General features: G+C 37.9%; 1 protein-coding gene across 4 annotated transcripts in view; it reads right to left on the bottom strand.

Annotated features, from left to right (window-relative positions):
- TNRC6A (trinucleotide repeat containing adaptor 6A) overlaps nucleotides 1-23896 on the bottom strand; it is a 105631-nt gene that overhangs the window by 39517 nt on the left and 42218 nt on the right. For 3 of the 4 annotated variants that reach the window (XM_012554635.2, XM_023728532.1, XM_023728534.1), the window contains 3 exons: nucleotides 15550-16020; nucleotides 2507-5089; nucleotides 376-552 (listed from right to left, as the gene is read on the bottom strand). In XM_012554635.2, the coding sequence (XP_012410089.2) occupies nucleotides 376-552; nucleotides 2507-5089; nucleotides 15550-16020 (3231 nt within the window). Of the gene's footprint in view, nucleotides 1-375; nucleotides 553-2506; nucleotides 5090-15549; nucleotides 22176-23896 lie in introns of those variants that run through there. The other variant, XM_023728533.1, reaches the window with a different exon arrangement.

Raw genomic sequence — 23896 nt, 5'->3', positions numbered from 1 at the left:
AACATCTGGAACCTGACAGTCTGAATATGTATCCCCATGGCTATGCTATGCAGCCTCTCACGCTAGATGGCATGAAAGTTACTAGACTCTTTCTGGATAATCTAATTTGTTAAAATATAACTTAGATTTGATGAAGTATATTTAAATCATTAACAGTTACATTTCTAAGAAAAATGGGTAAAGAAAGAAAAACTCAGACAGATAAAAGAGTAAACTGTTACAAATCCAAAATGCCAAATACCAAAATGGCATCTACTATGTTGTATTACATGGATACATTATCAATGACATAAACAATATTCTGTTATTTAATTATAATCAATGAGCGATCCCCACAGCTACGTTAATAGCTACCAGGGATTATGAATAACTTACCAGACTTGCTTAACACTTGTGGACCAACAGAGCTGGAGCCCCACGTGGATGTATTGGATGCCGCAGCAATGGGTTCCCCCCAGCTGGGACCACTGTCTATGGGTTTACCCCATGCTGAAGTACCATTATCCACAGTTGTGGCTGGAGTAGATGGCTCCCCCCAGGGCTCACCCCAGCCTTTAGAAAGTGTGGGAAAAGAAGTCATCAGCATATGGTAGGGAGGTACAGTGGAATATGGGACAATAAAGAATACTTAGGGAACAAAGGATGAAGTACTTCATGTTTATGCATTGAATAATGATGTTGTGACAGGCAAAAAAGATAGCATCTGTTTTATGTAAAGAAGACAAATGATTTCCCATTATTATAACCTAACTGTATGTTGTGACTGTTTTTTTTTTTCCCATCTCTTCTTTCATAATTGCCCTTTGGGCCTAGAGCACACTCTTGTGAATAACATTAAATAACAGCAAATCAATCTCCTTTGAGGATGAATTTAATTCCTGGAAATAGTCAAGTCATTCTGAGCCAAATCTAGTAAATTAAAGCAGGTGATCAAGCTGGGTAATTGCATGTCTGTAAAATTTTTACCAAAAGTACAACCTTTCAACATCCCTTACTGGAAAAACAATTAACTACAAGACTAACAATACGTAAGCATCCTTTTACATTTTATACGTGCTGAAGAATGTTTCTAAAAAAAATCTAAAGTATTAGGTTGTCCAAAGAAAAGAAAATTAAAACCATAAACATATTTTGTTTATAAGAACCAAAATAAACAGGCTTCCTGTTAGACACATACTTGTTTCTTCTATGAATTAAACCTAAATTAATTTATTTTTAATAAAATCTCGATTAACAAAGATAATGCATTCCAGTGACACTCTTGATGAAAACATAATTGTCAAGATAACATGCAGAAATAGGAATCAGTTCCTTGTTATGAGAGGAAAATGGGGATATACCAGAAAAATACTGCCAAATGTTTGAAGTACACACACATACATGCTGTATCTGGTAGACTTGGATTTCATGCCTACTTCTTAAATAAATCTCTTCTAAGGCCAAATATGTTGTTGTACGCTGTCAAGTCAATTCTGACTCAGAGACCCCATAGGACAGAGTAGAACTGTCTATAGGGTTTCATAGGCTATAAACTTTACAGGAGCAGACTGCCAGGTCTGTTCTCCTGCAGAGTCGCTGCTAGATTCAAACTGCTGACATTTCAGTTAGCAGCCAAGTGCTTAACCATTACTCGACCAGGGCTCCTTATGGTCAAATATAGTACCTAGTATTTAAGGTGTACTGTTGCTTCAAGTTGGAATCAACTCGACGGCAATGGGTTTGGTTGGTTTGGTACTTAGATAGGAGTCCTGGTGGCCCAGCACTTAGGAGCTAGACTGCTAACCAAAAGGTTGGCGGTTCGAATCCACCAGCTGCTCCTTGGAAACCCTATGGGGCAGTTCTCCTCTGTCTTATAGGGTCGCTATGAATTGGAATCAACTCGACGGCAATGGGTTTGGTTTGGGTTTTTTTGGGGTACTTAGATAGGAGCCCTGGAGGCACAGTGGTTAAGTACTCAGCTGCTAACCAAAGGTTGGCGGTCTGAACCCACCAGTCACTCTGCAGGAGAAAGATGTGGCAGTCTGCTTCCATAAAGGTTTACAGCCTTGGAAACCCTATGGGGCAGTTCTACTCTGTCCCATAGGGTTGCTATGAGTTGGAATCAACTCGATGGCAGTGGGTTTTTGGTTTTGGGTACTTAGATATTTATTTCTGGAGATATTTTGGTCAAGTAATAAAAACAAACAGTAACGGCCTGAGAAACATGTATAGCATTCCCACTTGACACTACTTTTCCAATTCTGCCTTCTGCAGCATTCTTAACAGAGAATGGAGTATGCAGAACTCACAGCCAATATCACCAAAAGAGAAGCACTGTTCCCTGGCAGTAAATACCTTCCTTAAAGTTTTCTCAAGGTTCTTCAGGATTAGAGTAAAAAAGATCTGTGTTTGTATAGTCAAACAGTTCATTAAACAGATCTTATAATATAAACTGAAACCAGGCTTACTCTCAGACTATTGTGAAATATTTTGAATACCGTTAAGACTCCACAAAACAAAAACTTACCGGAGCCACTGCTTGCCTCTTTGTTTGAGATGGCACTTGCAGATGGTAGCAGCTGATGTACCTGTGCTTGCTGGTCTGAACGGCTGCTGCCATTGGGGATGTTTTTGTTCCACATGTTCACATTTTTGTAGTTGTATTTGCTTGGATCTCCCCAAGCTGAAGTTCCATCATCAATCTCCATCTTGCGACGTATGGATTCTGGGGATGGCTCCTCCCAGCCTGTGGGCTCTTCCTCTTTTGCTGGGGCCGGTATAGGTCCCCCGAGCCAGCCTGTGCCAGGAGGTTTGCCTGTAGCTGGTGGGATTCCCCAAGATCCAACAATGTCTTGTTGCTTGTTCCAGTCTGGAGAATTGACTGGCTTTGACGAATCTCCCCAACCTAGAGACTGATTAGACTTTGGAGGGTCTCCCCATCCCTGGGAAGGATTAGATTTAGAAGATTCATCCCATCCTGATGAATTATTTGGATTTATGTTATTTCCCCAAGTAAAAGAACTAGTTTTACCAAGTTCGTTCCAACCAGAAACGGACCTGTCACTGTCACTACCTCCTGAGCTGGATTTCTTATTAGCCTCACCCCAATGGTTGCTCCTTGAAGTCTCTCCCCAATTGTCAGTGGCAGAAACGGACCACCCTTGGTTTGATTTTTGTCCATCACCCCATCCCTGTTTGCTCTTTTGCGAATCATTCCATGTGGACTTCTCTTCTTTGCAATTCCCCCACTGATTGCTCTTGACCGTTCCTGTAGCAGCAGAATCATCTTCCCATCCCCCCTGGCAGTTTGAGCCTTTGGAATCTCCCCACCTCAGAGTAGGTTTGGGATCTCCCCACCCCGATACAGATGAGGTATCATTACTATTAGGGCTAGTCTTATCTACACATGCCCCTGAGTTAAAAGTCTGTGTTGCAGAGCTTCCCCAGGCCTCTGTCCCATTGTCAGTCTTTCTTTCCCCCCTAGGTGATGTCTCAGTATCCCAGGCAGTATTCTGCTTAATAGGAGTCTGTCCCCAACCAGAGTTGGATAGGACACGTGGATCTAAGTCAGTTCTGTTTACAATGCTTTGGAGTAATGTGTGCTGATCAATTTTTCTTCTATCTCTACTCTGACTCTCCCCAGTTACTTTTTCCTCAAGGCGTCCAGTGCTTTCTGTACTACCTTCACTCTCCACTGTACCTCCTGTTTTGGCCCACACACTGTTTTGCTCATTTGTCTGGGATGTGGTAGAACCCTGATCCTCTTCCTCAGTAGATTTCCATCCATTTGTAAACTTCTTACCATTGCCGTTTGCACTATCATTGGAATGCTGATTGCTAGGCAGTTTGTTCCACTCCACGCTGGGTATATTAGTGCCAGTGTTTTGTGCAGGGGTTCCCCAACCTCTTCGACTTCCTCCAGAATTTGCACCATTTCCACTTCCCCATGATGCACTCTGGGAACTTGCGGCCCCAGACTCCCACACCCCGCCTCCTTTATTTGTGTTAACTTGAAAGTTAGTGCCCATAGGCCCATTTATGCCAGGCTGCATTAGAGTTGCATTCACAGTGTCACCATTAGCTTGGCCATTAGGGCCAGAACCTTTGTCTGCAGAGTAATTAGAACCATAGGGACCCCATGTAGTACCATAAGAGCCTCCATTTTTTGACTCTCCATTGCTAAGGTGAGAAATGGAAGTGCCATTCATAACTGATGGAGCCTGTATCTGAGGATGATTCATTGTGCTCACACGCCAGGCCCCTGAATTACTAGGCAGTTCATTATTCTGTACTGAACCGGAGTTTGGTAAACTAGAGGTCATAAAGTTAGTAGTGTTATTTGGTCCAGTCATTTCAGTGGTAATATTTTGAGGTTGACCACTGAATGAAACCTTCTGTGTACCACTTACTTCAGATTCACAAGTTTCCTGAAGGCTTCCCCAGGTACCATGGGTAGAAGAACCACCCACTTTAGAGTTAATACTCTGATTGTTAGACATCTGGCCTATGGTACTGCACTGAATATTGATGCCAGCACTACCACTCCCTACAGGCCCTTTTAGGGCAAGTCCATTATTTTCTAATATCGGCCAGGCACCATGGTTGCTAGCTGAATTCAAAGTGCTTGGATTTAACCCTCCATTTGATGAAGAACTTACAGTGCCCCAAGCATTCATTCTATTGTTGCTACTTTCTGATTTGCTTTCAGGAGCATCCACAGAGACCTGACATGTGCTTATTATGGCTCCATGGGAAAAACCCCATGGCCCAGTACTACTTCCATGGCCCACATTATTGCTGTTGCTACCAACCACAAACTTGTTTTGGGAACCTAGTCCAGTGCTATTCCGAAGACCATCTTTTTCACCACCTGTGCTCCCTGAAGCCATGATAGTGATGTTTCTCTGTGATTCAGAACTGGAGGCAGAATCAGCATCCATACATTCTGAAGCCAACTCTGGATCACTGCCAGGGATTGAGGGCCATACTTCTTTTTCAGAAGAGTCGTTTACAATAGCATTCTTACAGTTTGTGCTAGAGTCACTCGTAGAAGACGCAGGTCCACGCTGGGAATTTTCATAATGGGATCCTGAAGTACTGTGGTTTATATCTAGAATAAAGGAGAAGCACAACACTTTATGAAGTGTTAGTCATTTTCAAAGTGATGCTAAAAATCTAAGAAAAATGATGAATCTATTATATATGTCTGTGGTTTCTCAACTGTAACAAGATATGATACTTAACAATATAATTTCAAGGGCATTGGTTATCTCCCAGCCACCAATTTTCCATATCCAGTAATTCCACACAAGTAGGAATTTGCTGCATTGATGTTATCCTAACAGCCGAGACCGGAGCCTGGAACATAATAGTCCCCCAATAAATATCTGCTGAATGAACAAACTGCTAACTAACAGCAAGTAAAAGAATCCTGGAGTCAGGTAGGGTGGCTGTAAAGTATTAGGATAATGGAGCAACCCACACCCACAGGCTTGACATGGGAAAGAAGGGCTTGCAATGTATAGCATGGGTAAGCATAAATGAACAGGCCAAACTTGATGAATAAGCCTATTATTAGGAATAAACCTATTCATTATGTTTTTACGTCTTTCCTTGCCTAGAATAGCTTTTCACACAACTGTTTTGGGCATTATAACAAGATTATAAGAATTCCAAAGCCTTTTCCATCATATTTCAATTTTATTAGTGTCCATATTCAACGTGAAATACTGCATACAAATAAGAATATCTTCAGTACTTTCCACTCCCCCTCATAAAAATTTATCTTTATAACCACGTTCATTAAGAGACAACAGAAAATAATGGTTAATTGATATACTGAAGATTACAGAATTATTATGATCAAAAATTCAACTGCTGATACTGAAGACCATTATTAACCAGTGATATAATCCTATAATCTCAGACTTACTGCTACATATTATATCGAGTTGTTTTACGAAAGGTCGGGCAGTTATAGTGTTCCGATAGTTCCCTATATTTGTTATTCTCATTCAGTTTAAAAATCAGGTAGTCAGAAATTCCTCAGATATTAACCTGCAAAAGATGTTTGCATTTAGATTGTCTTCAGGGGGTTGCTTACATTGTGGGTTGCATTGCGATTGTCTCTAGCAGGTTGCTTACACTGTGGGTGGCATTGAGACTGTCTTTAGGGGCTTGCTTATATTGTGGTTCTCTACTACAACAGGAATCAGAATAACACGTAGGGCTTTTAAATCATACACATGCTCAAGTCATGTCCCAGGCCTAAAGAATCAACCTCCAGGGATTGTAGGCTTAGGAAATAATGTAACTCACTATTAGGGTATTGCTAATACGGAAATCAGAGCACTGGCGGCTCAGTGGTTAAAAGTGCTTGGTTGCTAACTGAAAGGTTGGTGGTTCAAACCCACCAGCCACTCCATGGGAGAAAGATGTGGTAGTCTGCTTCCATAAAGATGTACAGCCTTGGAAATCCTACTGGGCAGTTCTACTCTGTCCTATACGGTTGCTGTGAGTAGGAATCGATTCAATGGCAGTGGGTCAATACGGAAATCAGATCCAACTTATGTCATTTTCTCTCAAAGCAATATTGTTAAGAAGCAAAAGATGGTGAGCTAGAAAGAGTAAGAGGAAAAAGAGACTAGAGAAAGATCAGAAATACATGTAGATTTTAAAGCACCACAGGTGATTCTGATTTCCACACTCTGTTTAAGAATCATTTCTTAAAGGTGACGAATAAAGCTTGTCATCTGTCAGGGCCCAATGCCCACAATTTTCTCATAAAAAAAGGGTGCCAAAATGTCAGTCAATCTCACTGGGTAAACACAGATCAACACATCAGCACCTGGACCCACACCTGCACAACTAGTACACACCAAAGAATGCTCAGCATTTACTTCCATGTATCATGGGCACTCTTCTCACTGAATCTTCCCAACAACCATAGAGCACAGGTATTATTCTCACTTGGCAGATGAGAAATTGAGACTCAGGGGTTACCTTGTGGAAAATCAAGTGAGAAACACAGGATTCATCGGGGGTAATAAAGCAAGGTGGCTAAGAATACGGCTGGAACTCTAGAGATACCTAGGTTCAAGTTTGAGTTCTATTTAGCAGCTATATGATCAGATCTCCAAAATGGGTATATGAATAGTACTACTTTACCTGGTTATGTCATTACTCATATTATCAGATATAAAGCATTTAGCTCAGTAACTGCTGCAATTAAAGTGCTCCATAAAAGCAGTTCAGTGTACTGATCAAGAGCACAGACTCCGTATGACTGCTTGGGTTTAAAACTCAATCTACCATTTAATAGCTGTCTGACCAAAGGCAAGATTCTCAACCTTTCTATGCCTTAGCTTCCTCATTTGTAAAGTGGAAATAGTAATAGTACTTATCTCAGACTGTTGCGAGGATTAAACGATTAACAAATTAAAGTGCTTTAACCATATCTGACCTGGATTAGGTGCTTACTAAATGAGGATCATTATATCATTAATGAATGAATGTTAATCACTTTTCAATGCTGTCTCCAAAGCACGTTTTTCACTCCACCACGTCTCTCTCATGAAGAACAAAACGAGAAATCATGTAACGACCTACTTACTTGAAATCTCCACTTAGGTATATCAAACAGAACATTAACTCCTGGATTACACCCCCCGCCCCAGACGCCTCCTCCCAAAGGGGAAAAAAATCCCACTTCTTTACTAGTTTTCCTCATCTCAGTAAGCTTCCTAAAACCTAGAATTTATCGATCCTCCCTGTGCACAGCTAAATTCAAAACATCACCAAGTACCAAATCCACTTAATTTTCTACAAATCTAAAAGAGAGTCAAGCCATCATCATCATCATCCTCTCACAGACTATTACAAAAGTATTTCTCCTACCATTATTTGCTTCATTGTGTGTATGTCTCCATTACCATAAGGCAGGAGTAAGAAACTAAGACTGGGCGTCAGAAACAAAATTACCCATGTTGAAAGTAAAGGAAATGGACTCAGTATAAACAAAGACATATCAGAAGCGTTCCTATGAGGACACGAACAAGACAACACTACTCCTCAACCCTGTGCTGGAAGTACTGACCAATGACATACGACTCCCAAAAATGAGAGGTATACATACTAGAAAAGAGACATAAAAAGGACAATACATAAATGGCAACAGTTTGCTACACAGCAATGAGAAAATGTGATGCCAAAAAAAAAAGATCCTAATTATAAAAGCCACAACAACTATAAAATAACCTGGAATAAAGCTAACAAAAATACTTAAGAGTTCTATATGATTAAATTTTACTTGAGAACATAAAAGACACCTTGATTAAGTACAGAAACATATTCCTACATGGAAAGATATAATAATGCTTTTTCTAAGTTTAATTAAGAAATTGTTATCAAGAGTTTGTAACTCAATGAAAGGTGATCTCAAAATTCATGCAAAACCAATGGAAGAAAAACCAAAAAAAAAAAAAAAAATCTGAAAAAAAGAGTTATGAGGGAGGAAATCGGCATTATTGTACAATAAACAACATTGTACTGTCAGAGTATACAAGCTCTTCAACTGAACAAAAGAAGTAACCCAGAAACAGACTCAAGTGTAAGAATTTAGTATATGTGAAAGGTTAGCATTCTAAATCAGTGGAGGAAAGGATTATTCAATAGTTAAAAAGTATTTTTAAACTGAGACAATATATCAATAATCCCAAATGATTAAAACATTGAAAGTAAAAAAATAAAACCATGAAAATTTTTACATAAAATCAAAGAAAGAAACCATAAAAGAAATTACAGAGATTTGACCACTTCTTAAAAAAAAAAGGAACTTTTTTTTTCAGAATACACCAAAAGCAAAACAAAAAAGCAAAGAAACAATAAAATACATTTTGGAAACTAGTTCTCACAGTCAGAAAACAAAGTTAGTGAAAATTTCTCTCAGATTCTGGTCCTGACCTGGTTTAGAAGCAGTGGTGGTGCTTTTTGCTATATCTTCCTACGTATTTTAGGAAAATAGAGGCGAAGTATCAGCAGAATGAATGAATGAATAGAATAAAATTCTATTTTTAATTTGGAACCTACTTGATACTTTCAACAAAACTGTATTAAAAGGCTATTTTAAAAACTGAGTTACCAAGAATGGGTCACAAGGGTCTTTTTGGTTAAGAAAAAGGTTGTAGTTTAGAAAGAAAAATTAAAAGGTGGGGAGAAGGAGAGACATTATTCTAACTGAAGAAGTAAAAACAGCAAGACTCCTCAGAATCAGTCAGAGACGATTTCAGAGTTAGAAGAAACAAGCCAAATAACATACTTTCCTTATAGCCAAGGAAGCCAAAACCCATCATTACAGATAATCTGGAGAATAAACAGAAACATCAAAATGTAGAAGATGAGCACTAAGCTTTTCAGGGCAACAGTGCAAACCAGTAAGAGTATAAAACTCTGTGCTAGCAGGGAGGAAAGGGGGCAGTGTAAATACAAAATACCAATTTTTATACACTGTACTGCTGTAGGCAAAATAACATTTGGAAGGTCACATGTTACTAAGACACATTTGAAATCCAAAATGTCATCAGCATCCTACTCTCAAACACAGTTACCAGAGAACTGGGGACAGCAGTAGTACCACATCTCAAAAAGAATAGTGTGTTACAGAGCACCTGTTCAGAAAGATTAAAGAGGCTATGTGAGGCAGAGGAAAGACTGATAATTCAAGTGATTAAGAAAGAAACAACATTATTTATTTAGGAAGATCCGTGGAAATTCATGTATTTTTCTTATTAAATGTATAGTATGTAACAAGTAAAATAATTTAACATGTGCTTTCTGCCTTTAAGGCTTTCAATCTCACCAGAAGGGAAAGCGCTTTAGAAGTAACTAGTACCTAAATTTTGCAGTATTTCTAGGAAGTATGATAAAGTATCACTAGGAATAAGAAAGAGAACCTTACAGGCCCTATTTTAAATAACACTTAAGTGAGAAAGTTCAAAACATCTCTTTCAGTATCTAGTCTCTAGCCCAGGTGTCAGCAAACTTTTTCTATAAAGGTTCAGATAGTAAATAGTTTCAGCTTTGTGAGCCAGAAGGTCTCTGTGGCAACTACTCCACTCTTCCACAGTAGCCTGAAAGCAGCCATAGACGATAGGTAAACAAATGGGCTTGACAGTGTCCCAGTAAAATTGCAAAAATAAGTACAAACTGACTTCGGTTCTAGATTGTTGCTAGTTGCCGTGCAGTTGATTCTGACTCACGACAACCCCGTGTGCAGAGTAGAACTGCCCTACAGGGTTTTCAAGGCTTTCAGAAGCAGATCGCCAGGGCTGTCTTCTGAGGTGCCTCTGGGTGGGTTCAAACAGCCAACCTTTCCGCTAGTAATCCAGCACTTAACTGTTTGCATTACCCAGGGTGCAGTCCTGTTCTAGATTAAAGAAGACAAAAGTAATGCCACAACCAAATGCAATATATGGATCATGACTGGCTTCTGGCTTGAGAGGTGGGGTCAGGGTGGTAGGGAGACAGCTATAAAAGACCTTCTTGGGATGTTGTTCTAGACCAGGTGCCAGGTGGTAAGTACCTCAACCAGGCAGTGGTGGCAGCAGTGTGAAGGAGAGAGAAAAGCTGAGAAATACTGAGTCAAAATCAGTAAGGCATGGTAAGCCAGTGGCCTGTAAGATATGAAGAAGAGGGGAGGGTCAAGCATGATTTCAAGGTTCCAGATGAATAGGAGTGCCGACCTTTTGAGCAAAGGAATTCAGAAAGAGGAACTGGTATGGGGATGAGTTCAATTTCGGACATGCTGAGTTTGAGGGGCCCAACACCAGCCTACAACTAGGGAAGATGAGAAACAAAGCCATGGGAGGGAATAAAATCTACCAGGGAGAATGGTAAAAACAGTTATTAGGTAGTGGATGAAATCCTGCGGAACAAAAAAATCAAGAAATGGTCAAAGAAAAACTATGCAGAATGTAGTAGAGAAGTACAGAGGTATGAGGAAAACAAGAGACATATGGTAACACAGAAGCCAAGGAATGAAAGAGCTTTATAAAGAAGGAAGTGATCAAAAGTAAAAAGTGTAGATATCTGTTAAGATAGAAACAGAAAAATCTGGGTTTGACATTCAGAAGATCTTAGTAAGAGCTATTTTCAGTCAAGTGTGCAGGAATCCGATTATAGAAGACTGAAGTAATGTATTCGAGATTACAAATACAGATTGACAAGTACTCCCTCAAGAATTCTTGGCAAAAGGGGAGGAAACAACTTTTGTAATAGCCTCAAGAGAATAAAGAACTTTTTTTAAAGGACAGTAAAGACTTGAGTATGTTTACAGTCCAAGGGGAAGGTACAAGCTGAAAGCAAGTAGTAGAACTTATGGGACAGCAGGAATGTACTACATTGAAAAGACAGAGTCAAGAACACAAGTGGGCAGACAGTATTTTAATCTTTTAACATCTCCAGAACTTAAACGTTAATATTTTTTTGTTAAAATAGTCCCAATCTTGGTCATTCATTATTATAACTCAAATGTCCTTGAGCTTCTTTTTAAAAGAGAAAGATGAAATATTTCAAACTCAGGAAAGGTTATAAAGAGTAATATAAAAATACTCAAGTACCCCTTACTTAATAAATACATTACTAATATAGCAAACTCCTGTGTACCTCTTCTCTGATTACATCTCCTTCCTTCTCCTCCTGCTGTGGTAACCACCCATGCAAATCTTTATATTGTTATATTTTAATATACCCCTAAGCAATATATAATATTGTTTTGCATGCTTTATATTTTATATAAATGGTATTATATTGTAAATAAACAGGAAGACATTCTTGGGACAACAAGTTCAAGTGTGAACATGACATATTAGAAGATACTGCTGAATTGTTAATGTTCTTTTGGTTAGGGGTGATAATGGTATGGTAGTTGTATAAGAGACTGTCCTTATTCCTAGGAAATTACCTGTGAAAGTATTAAAGGTGAAGTGTTATGATATTTGCAAACTAATTTTCAAATGGTTCAACAATAATAAATGTGTGTGTGCACACGTGGACATATGCACGCATATACGAGAGAGAGAGATATGTGTTTATGAAGTCAATTGTTAACTGTTGGATCTGGGAGGAGGGTGTGTGGGTGTTCCCTGTTCTATTCTTGTAACTTTTCTGAATATACCATGTCAGTGGCATGATAAAAAGTGGGAATGAAACATTTGGCCCATAAAAACAATATTGCTGCCAGTCCTGTTAAGCGTATTAGTCTGTCAAAAGCCCTCACTATGGGGCCGGTGGGCTCCCAAATTCGAAAGTTATTTGGACAGTAGCAGAGCCTGATTCCTTAGGGCTCTAACAAGTCAACTGCAGAAGAGAGATCTCAAAGTATGAATTAAAACCATCAGTAAGCACTGGAAGCACAGGCCCAAACTGGCAGCCCAGGGCTCAGCCTACAGAGTTCTCTGGTTTGACCAGCACAGGGTTCTAAAAAAATAAAAATGGGAATGTAAAGGTATTTAGGCAGGGTACAAAATCCATACATTTACCAAAGTTCCCATGACTCCCTTTCATCTTTTACTTCACTTACCTGCTAGTTCCAGAAACATTTAGTTTGTGACTCCTAATTTGTAAAATACCTAATTCCACTGAAGTACCATCCCTGTCTTTGACTGCACTGAATAAGTGAGAACTGCATTACAGGAGGGCAGGGAGCCATATTCAGCACTTCTCATTTTTACCATGAAAACTAAGTAAATTTCCATTTATCACATTCATTAATTTAAATCTACTTCCTCCATTAACTCTATTCAGGAAACAAAAAAGGCAAATGCAAATATAAATAGAAAAAAAAACAAAAACTGTTAAGACTACATTCTTGCAATTTTGAACTGCATGTAGTTCACATCAAAGTTTGTGTTTCTGGGCTGTTGCTCATGCTGTTTGTACCATCCAGGACACTGCTCCTCCTCAGTCACTAGGCTAAATCCTCAAATCTCCAATCTTTAAAATGAAGATGATATTATCTAATTTATAAAACGAGAATTAACTGAGTTAATACAGCGTGTGGGTCACAGTAAGCATTCCATAAGGGTTAGCTACTATATCATCATCATCATTACTAACCCTTCAGGAGCCAGGACAGAGTTCCTCGAGTGGCACAAATGGTTAAATGCTCAACTACCAGCCAAAAGCTTGGCAGTTCAAAACCACCCAGAGGTTCCTCAGAAGATGGGCCTGGCAATCTGCTTCCAAAAGGTCACAGCCTTGAAGAGCCTACGAAACACAGTTCTACTCTGCACACATGAGGTCACCATGAGTCAGAACTGACTTGAAAGCAACTAACAACAGGAGCCAGGACAGACCTAAAACCTCTAAGAAGCCTTCCCTGATTTCACTGATGCCCAATCGTCTATTTTGTGGCTAAAGTTTGTTACCATTCCTAGCAGCACCTATAAAGATATTTTAATGTCAATATGTGACATATGCTGCTAAGTGGGGATTCACAAAGTTTCTAAGAAGTCAAAAGCACAAATTCTGATTCTTCATAATGTTTTCCCTTCATCATCTGCATGCTCTAGTTGTTCTGAGATTTAATTCCAGACCTCAATTAGATTGTTAGACCCTTCTGATCGCCATCTTAATGTCCACACTAATCTAATGTCCTTTTCGAATCAGGCAGCATATTTTTCCTTCTGAGACTTTTCTGAAGGCTTCTTCCTCTGCCCACATCTTGTAATCTGAATGTACACCTTTAACACTTTTGTTTTTTTTACCCATATCCATTTTTGAGAAACAAGATTCTTACAACCCTGTTGTTTCCATTTCAAAAACAGCTTTGTTCTTTCATTTCCCAAACTGAAAAAGCATATCCAACACATCATTTCCTAAATATACTATACCATTTCCCTGCTCATTTTGTTATCATACCACCACTGCTTAGCTCATAGTAGGTACTCAAGTATTTGTTGTATAACCAATCTCTCCTAAGGATTTAACTACATTTTTAAATTATGTTGATGTATGACTGTGCATCTGCTGTCAACCTGACTTCCCTGGTGAACTTCAAATCAAATTACTAACTGCCTACTACTTGGCATTTGTACAAGATTACATGTAAGATGTCTAAACCAAACTATTCTTTCTGAAAAGTGTAGGCTCTTCTGTCAAAGTTAAGGGGAAGATCATTTATTCACTGCCTAAACTAAATACTAGGGTCTACACTAATTGCTTTAACATATCATATACTTTAATTATCAAAGCAACCTTATAAGGTATGCACTACTATTCACATTTTACAGGTTAGTAAAGAGGACTAGATGAATTAAGTAATTTGGCCAAACTCACACAGGTAGTAAGTGGCTGGGGGAGTAGAGAATAACTCTTAACTCAGAATGATAACTCAAGTATGCATCCTTTCCAATAATAATGTGCTACTCTAATTACCTATGCTAGAAAACTCACATTTGTGTCCTCTTCCTCCTTACCTATCATATCCAGTATGTTGCCAAAGCACAGCATGGTGGTTACGAGCATAGCTTTGGAGTCAGAGAGATCTTGATGTGAATCCAGGCTCTGCTACTTATTAGCTGTGAAATATCATAATATATTATGATGTACAGAGAAGTTCTCAGTATATAGGAGAGAGCATAGAGGTAGAAAGTGAATAACTATACCTGGGATAGTTAGGGAAGACTACTTGGATGAGACTCAGGCACGTGGAGCAATTAAGTAACCTGCCCAAGGTCACACTGCTGGTATATGGTGGAGCTGGAATTTAAAAACCAGGTCCATTTAACTCTAGAAACTTCGTTCTTCATCACTATACTACACTGCCTCAATAAGTGCTTTACATGTATAGAAACCTTGATTCTCCTCAACTCCAGCACCTAATTCTCTATCTGGCTTGGGGTAAATGCTTAAAGATAGTTGGAGAAATGGATGGATGTACAGACCAACCAACTATCAGAACCTATCAGACATGTTGAAACAAACAGGGCTCTGAGGAAACTCTGATCACATACTAGACTTATTTTCTGCCTCATAACCATTACTGAGCTGAGAAAAGCCATTCTGAGGCAAGTAAGAAGATGCATTTGCTCTATTTAAATATAATTTTCATAAGGGGCAGTCTTTTTATGATACGTGGTAGCTGACAAATCTCAGGCAAGTTATTTAATGTCTTGGTGCCTCAGTTTCTTCTACCGAGAAATAGAGATAAGAACAACTTATTGGCTAACAGGGACGTTGAAGATTAAACGCAATAGTATATGTAATTGCTTAGCACAGAACTTGGAGGAAAAAAGTGCTCAATTTTAGCTACAGCCATATAGTCAATTTTAGCTACAAGCTGCTTATTAAAATGGGAAAAACCTAGAGGGAGAATAATTAACAGTAATTTTTAAAAGCAGGATGGGCAGGTAACTTAGAGAAAACATTTTTAGATTCCCCATTCATGACTCCCTGTATAGAATCCGCATGTTGCAGCTCAGATACTGGTAAGTACATCACCAAAAAGCCATAAAACTGCTACACTGCTAATGGTTATAAAGTCTGAGTCCCATAAGAAATACCTTCTCTCACCTGACTGGTTTTTGCTGTTCTGCACCTCTCCATTATTTTGTGGCTGTTGATTTGTTAAAGCACTGCTTTCTGACTGGCTGTTTAACACTTTAATAGCAGATCCCAGGTTTGCTGCTATGACAGGAAAATGCTGACCCCTCTTTAGAAGTTGTTTATGTTCCTGGTGGCGAAATCGTGGTGGTACTTCACGAGGATATCGAGGCAAGGCCTGCTGCTGCTGCTGCTGCTGCTGCTGCTGCTGCTGCTGCTGCTGCTGCTGCTGCTGCTGCTGCTGTTGCTGCTGTTGCTGCTGCTGTTGCTGCTGCTGCTGTTGCTGTTGCTGTTGCTGCTGCTGCTGCTGCTGCTGTTGCTGCTGCTGATTGTTGGCTGTGGCTCGCTTGGCATTATTATTAGTGCTGGTTGTTGTGGAAGTGCCGTTATTAGAGTTGGCAGGCTGAGGCTGGCTTACACTGGGCTTTATCTGTTCTGGCACTAATCCCAACAAAAGAAAAGGGGTGGAAAAGATTAGCCAGTAAAGTGTACCTCCATAGTAAGCCATCTAAAGGCAAAGGCACTAAGAAAAACAATCCTGAAGGAACAGATGGTTTAAATGTGTAGGGCTATTCTCATTCACGGGCTCAAGTTTTCTTAGGACAGAGAACTACCAAATCTTACTTCTAACTATCCAGTAAGGGTGTGGAGAACATTGGCCTTCCTTGGCCAAGATGACAGCTCATGCCGACAGTCTCCTTCTACATTACTCTCTGATCAGAAAACAAGCACAGCACTGATTACCCAACTATTGAACTAATGATGACTTAACAGAACAAAGGTGGTAAATCAAGTTTTGGTAGTCCTAAAAGAATACTCAATTCCCTGGTAACTTCCTAACCCTATTTAAGGTGTCTGACCCCTATTTTTCATCTTTGGAAGACAACACAAGAACAAGGGTAGTAAACAATCTGCCAGTTTCCTTACAAAAGGCAAAGTTTACAAGGTTTCTTTTGCTGATAAAATGTAAAGTCTAAATCAAATAACACAAACTCAGAATATGGAAGTAATACAGAGATAACAGAATGAAATCTATAACAAGACTAATCAATATTGGAAAAATAATTTGGATACTCTGTCTTAAGCAACTCTGAGAAACAGCCACTTGTCCACTGTATGGACAATGAGAAATTACAAATAGCAAACTTTCTGAACTCCTAAAAGAGATGAAATAAGCAAATGGATCCAGCACATTTTTTAAAATCTGGTAAATTATCTTACAGCAGTGAAGATATACCCAATTTCTAAAACTACAGAAAGGCAGCATGATATGAGATATTGGTGCCAGATGGACCCAGGTTTCAGTCCCAGCTATGTCTTTACCAGGTTTGTGACTTTGGGCAAGTTGTATAAACCTGACTGAGCCTGCTGTCTCCTCTGTAAAACGGGGATAATACTGATACTTTGTAGAGCTACCCTAAGGTTAAGGACATTAATGTTTATAAAGCACCAAACACGAGGCCTCCCAGTGGCTATTATTCAATGACTGGCACAATACCACCTTATACTACCGTTCCAGTTTAATGTTTCTGTGAGATTTTGATACGTCTTGACACCACCGTCAGGTAAGTGAAACATCGTCATGTTATCTATGAGGACACTCACAGAAAACTCTTCTCAAGGGTTAAGAGCTCCACTCCTGGAATTAAAACAGCCCCACCACTCCCTAGCTGGTTACCTCTGTGTCTCTTCTTGTCTATAAAGTAGGGACAGTCTTAGTCCAGTGCCCAGCATATTGTAATCACTGAGTCAACAGAAGCTATTACTATGGCCTAAATTTAAAAAAATTTATCAAATGCCTATAATGTGTATGATGCTGTGATAAAGCCCTGGTCTTCTGTGTGGTTTCTAATAGTGACCCCAATTTCTCCTACCTATCCCCTGAGCTCTAGAGCCTCAGATAAGAATCTAGCTACACTACTGTCTTCCTTCTCTGAACAATTAATGGATTTAGTTTATATCACAAATATCAATACTTCTTAATATATGATCTTAGCCTCTTATTTTTTCAACATGATTCTTCAATTTTTCTAAAGTAATACAAGCAAATTATAGTTCAGAAAGAATTACATCGAAACACTACAAACATTCCATCTGTTGCTTGGAATTTTATCTATTTTCCCTGAAGCTCCCTGACAAGCCTATTAACAATTTGAGCCAAGTGACTTCTAGGTATAATGACTTTGTGTATAAAATTGTGTCTCCCAGAAAAACTAACACTCCCAGAAAGTAGCAATAATGTTTACTCCTTTGTTTCCTCACTTAGTACTAAGCAAATCTTACCTACCAAAAATACTTATTTCATAAAGACAATAAGCACTAAAATATTCTAAAATAACCCTGAAACCAAAGAAAGATAAAGTATACGTAACTATGAAATTACAGGAACACAGAAACTCTAACTCAGCTTCTTCATGCTTAGTACTGGACTCACAATGGTATTTGGCCAAGTGAAGGTAAGCTTAAGGTGTTACAGATCCCTACTGCTATAAGGCAGGCTTGTTTGCCACACTATTCCTAAAAAAACTGAACAGTCTTAAAAGAAAAGATTGTAACAACACTTTTATACCTAAACAAGGTGTTATTTATGTGAGAAAGCAACAGGAAAATCTTCTTTAATATATTCAAGAAATTAGAAGATAACCTGTATGCAAACACTGTGAATGAACTACATGAAGACATGTGACAGAAACTTAACACTCAATAAAAAGTGACTAGGAGTCTAGGAGCAGTATCTGTATCTGTCACTCAGCAACTCTACCCCTACCTTGAACGCAAAGAACCTCTGCACTCTCATCAGTAAAATGCCATGTAGAAAACAAGGCTGAGATTCATTTCTGGGGCCAGAAAACTTCACTAAGACCGGTAAAAACATTAAAAATATCCAAGTAATGATAATAAAACTAAACTAAATAATCTGAATTAAAATCTCAGATATAAACATGGGATGTGGTAGTAAGAACTAAAGGAGAAGCTAATAGAGGGTACAGGGCAGGGACTACAAGTGGGGTTGCCAGATAAGATATAAATACTTAACAATTTTGACTATTGTGTTCCCACAGATAAAATTTAAGGCAATTACTTCAGTAAATACCCAAACCACTGACAGGGCAAAAATGAACATAAGAAAACTTGATCCATTCAACAGGCACAGGAAATAAAATAAAAATAACTACTTCAAAGATGTGGTTAGTATAAAATACAAAATAGGATAACAAGAATAAACCCCAAAACATGTGTAATCACAATAATTGTGAATGAGTTAAACTCACTTGTTAAAAGACAAAGGCTCTTAAACTGAGTTAAGAGAAGAAAAAATAAACTTCAGCAATACACTTTGCAAAAATCACTCTTGAAACAAAGCAACACAAGAAAGATTTAAAAAAAAAAAAGTATAAAGATAAACCACCAAGAAATGCCAACAAAAATAAAATAAAAGCAATATTAAATATTAGCCAAAAAAATTGTAAGGAGAAAAGCATTAAAAAGGATAAAAGATATTTCATATTGATAAAACAACCAACTAGAAAGATATGACCAGCGAAGAACCTTTATATACTAAATCTCACAGCAATAAAATATGTAAACCAAATTGAGACAATAAGAGAAAAACTGAGAAAAAAGCAAAACCATATGCTCTGAAAACAGTGTAACACCTTTTTGACAAATACCCATAAGACAGTCATCAAAGTTAAATACATACACACATACATAGAGAACTAAAGAAAACATCAATAAACTACAAAAAGTAGAATACAGATGATATTTCTGGATTACAACGCAATATAATTAAACAACAAAGTAGCAAATAAAACCTCAAATGAATCTTGAGTTGAAGAGGAAATAAATACTAAAACTGCAGTTATCAATAATAGTGACAACACTACATACAATAAATTTTAAGGTACAGTATTCAAAGAAAAATTCATAGCCTTAATTATTTACAACAAATAAGAATGGATATAAAGCATTCAACTCAGGAAGTTAAAAAACTAAAAGAAGCAGAAGGAAGGAATTACTAAACATAAAAGTAGAAACAATGACTTTAAAAGTGAACCAATAAATCTAAGGCATGGTTCTATAAAATAAAAAAACTATTAGCTAGCCTAATTTCAAAAAAATAAACATGGAAAAATAAGAGTTGATTTTCTAATAGTAAGATATTCCTTGAGGCTCATCTCTATAAATAATTTAAAATGCTGAAGGAAGAAATGACTTGACATTGACCCCAGAAGAGGCAGGAAATCTAAATAGATTAATTAATTAATTACTTGGCACAGAAGAAACAGAGAAATTTATCAGAGCACCCAGCAGGACCAGATGGTTGCACTGACTGATATTACCATACTGTTTTATATTCTTTTTCAAACTACCATACTTTTCAGAAACAGATATCTCTAAGTTTCACGCTATTTAAATTGCTGCAGAGCACGCGAAAAGATCGACCACCAACACAATGTTACCCGTAAATCAGACAAGATTTTCGTAGTCCCAAACAATCAGGAATAAAAAATGAAGATATAGCTTCAGATTTAGAGACGATTTCAGAAAGACAAAAAAACAAAAAAAATACCCATGTACAATCTATACCAATAAAACAGAAAACCCAGCTAAAGTTAACAGCGTTCTATAAAAGGGTCAGTAAATTTTTTCTGTAAGGACCAGATAGTAAACATCTTAAGCTTTGTGGGCTGTACAGTCTGTCGCAACTACTCAGTTCTGCCATTGTAGCACAAAAGTAGCCAGAGACAACACATAAAAGAATGTGTATGGTTGTGTTCTAATAAAACTTTACATATGAAAACAGAGTGGGACAGATTTGGCCTGCCGGCTGTAGTTTTCTGGCCCCTGGTCTATAAAATATAATTTACCAAAATAAGCTCATGGTAGAGTGTCCTATAGTAAAATAACAATAGAAGAAACTGAAAAGGTGCTCAAAGATTTACCCCTCTAAAAAGAACTAGGCCCACATGACTTTACAGGGAATATTACCAACCTTAAGAAACATATCAATCTTAAACTGTTCCAGAACAAAAAAGTGCAGGTTCAAAGACTAGATTCCAATCTTTGTTCTGCAACTTACTAGAGCTGTATGACCATGGGCACAGTACTTAACTACTCTGTGCCTCATTTCCTTATCTGTAAAATAGGGATAAGTATTAATACCTACACCATTGTTGTGAGGCTTTAAGAAGAAAATGGATGTAACGAAATAAGAACAATACCTGACACATGGGTAGTATTCAATAAATGTTAGTGATTACTATTATCAACTGAGTAAGAAAAGGAAGAAGAATAAAGGATGACCTAAAGACTTCTGGGTAGACCCATTTAGGTACCATTTACTAAGACAGGAAATAGAAGACAAAAATCAAATTTGAAAAGTATGTGAAAGATAAGGAGTTGAGTTTGGGCTATGTTAAGGTTGATGTTACTATAAGATAGCAATTCTCAAAATTTTTTGGTTTCAAGACCCCTTTTACACGCTTAAAAAATTACTGAGAACCCCAAACAGCTTTTGTTTATATCTATAAATATTTACCATACTAGAAATTTAAACTGAAAAAACTTTATTAATTCATTTAAAAATAATAAACTGTTACATGTTAACATAAATTATATATATATTTAAAAAACTGTAATTTCCAAAACACAAAAAAAATTTACTCAGAAGCATGGCATTGTTTCACATCTTTGCAAATATCTTTAATCTCTGGCTTATCAGAAAGCAGTAGGATTTTTACATCTGCTTCTGCGTCCAATCTGTTGTGATAACCCACGTTAGGTAGCCTCTGGAAAACTCTACTATATACTCATATATATAGTGGAAACAGCAGATCAAGTCTTACTATTGTTATGAAAATAGTTTTGGCCTTGTAGACCCCCTGAAAAGTTTTCAAGGAGCCTCCCAGGGGTTCCTCAAATCAACTTTTACAATCACTGCTATAGGATACTCATGCCTAGAGTGCAGCTGAATAGATGGTTCTGGAGCTCAGTTAAGTTAGGACTAAAAATGTAGATTTAAGATACAGCATACAGGAAATTTGTTCACAGGAAATAAAAGTCATGAGAGTCATAGAATGAGAAAAAAACAAGCAAGATGTAAAGAACAGGTAGGTTTAAGTAGCAGACAAAGAGGAGAAGCAAAGGCAAGAATAAGTCATAACTACGAGAGAGACAGGAAAGCAATATCTGTTCATGTTAGTAAATGACCTCACTCAAGCCAGGATAACTTCCTCAATTTCTTCCTATCCTTCTAAATCTAGTCAACAGGTTCGACAGATTATCTCCTTGATATAATCCAAATGCATCCTTGTATCTCCAATGCCACTGTTCTGACCTAGGCCCTTATCAATTTATTCTTGCAAAAACCTGCTAACTGGTCTTCCTGATTCAAGTCCTGATCCTTGACCTTTCACTCTTCTCCCAAATCCAAGTTATCTATATCATAAACTGCTTTAGGAATTAATCTACCAACAACAACCAAAAAATATGTGTGTAGTTACACAGATACGTATATAGGCATATATGTGCATGAATATGTGGGTACATATGTGTGCACAGATATATCTATAAACATATGTACATACAGGTATGTGTATGCATGCATGTTCATATATATAATAAACTACATAGGGGACACAGTTATGGATACGTCTTAGACATAACCAAACACCTTGCAAGATTGGTTTTCTGGTTTGAAGGCTTAGGACAACTATGGGACAACTCAGTTACCTGGCATAATACAGTTCATAAAGTGTATGTTCTGCATCCCAATGTAGTGAATAGTGTCAGGGGTCTTAAAACCTTGTGAGGAGCCATCTAATATACAACTATTGGTCTCTACTTGAGTGGGATAAAAGAAAAAGAAGGAAACCAAAGACTCAGAGAAGAAAGTAATCTATAGGACTAACAGTCTACACGAATCATGGCCTCAATGGCCTCATCTACCCTGAGACCAGAAGAACTAGATGGTTCCTGGCTAACACTACTGACCGTTCTGATCAGGGCCACAAGATGGACCCTGCTAGAACAAGAGAAAAATGTGGAACAGAATTCAAATTCTTAAAAAGTCCAGACTTACTGGACTTGTTGAGACTAGAGGACTCTCTGAGACTACTGCCCTGAGATATTCTTTAAACCTTAAACCGTAATTATCCCTTGAGGTCAACTCTTAGCTAAATAACAGACTGGCTCATAAAATAAAGAATATCACTTGGGATTATTGAGCTTGTTTTCAAAAAAATCACCTGTATGAGACCAAATCGTCAAAAATTACTCTAAAGCAAAGATGAGAAGGTAAGGGGGGGCAGGGAAACTATAATAAAGGAAATGGTACAACCAGACGGAATGAATAAGAATGACACACTGTAAAATATGTAATCAATATCACTGAATAATTTGTGTAGAAATTGTTCAATGAGAACCTAATTTGATGTGTAAACACAATAAAATATTTAAAAATAAAAAAGAATTAATCTAAACATCTTGGCATGGCCCCTACTACCACTTTTCCAGATTCATGTCCTGCTATGCCCAGATGCATTTCCTTTTCTCCCACCACACCAAGTATCTGCAGTACCCCAAAGGGTATCATGATGTTCTTTCGTGTTACTGCTTAAAATGCCTTGAAACTTTTCTTGCAACTTTTTCTGTCCATGCTGCTTAGGAAACAACTAATCCCCCTACATACTCAACTTTAGCTAATCTTGGAAGCATTTTACACAACCAACTTCCCCTCCTCCACTCCCACAAAATTCTTAGGAATCCCTTACACTGCAATAGATGTATTCTGTAAATGCTGGTTTCTTATTTCTCCTACACTTTATCACTGGCATTCCCAACACAGTAAATGTTCAATAACCGTTGGCTGAATGAACAACTCAAAAACTGTCAGCATGTAAGAGGTGACTGTTTCCACAGAACAGTACAGAACAAGGTTGAGGATTAAATTTTGTGGAAAATCAACATTCAAGAGACAGAATAATCAAGAACCAGTAAAGAAGAGGGAGAAAGAATGACCCAAAGAAGTAGAAAGAGTAAGGATGATAATGGTAACTGGCTAGTATGCCACTGAATAAGTAACTGGTGCCCCATCACTGCTGAATCATCCATCCAACACTGTTATAAATCTCTGCTCTAAAACAAATCTGAAGCCAGTATCTTAGAGAAAGGACAAGTTCAGTCAATATGATCATTAATGTGGAAAGATTCCCTAATTAGCCCTAACATTATATTGTCCATAATACCAGAAAAATATTTTAAAGGAAAGAAATTTTATTTAGTTAGTATAAAACATATATACCAAAAAAAAGTT

Source organism: Trichechus manatus, unplaced genomic scaffold (assembly GCF_000243295.1).
Source record: "Trichechus manatus latirostris isolate Lorelei unplaced genomic scaffold, TriManLat1.0 scaffold00024, whole genome shotgun sequence".
NCBI lineage: Eukaryota > Metazoa > Chordata > Mammalia > Sirenia > Trichechidae > Trichechus > Trichechus manatus.
Note: the sequence above shows the minus strand (reverse complement) of the source record. Positions and strands in the feature narration are given on the sequence as shown.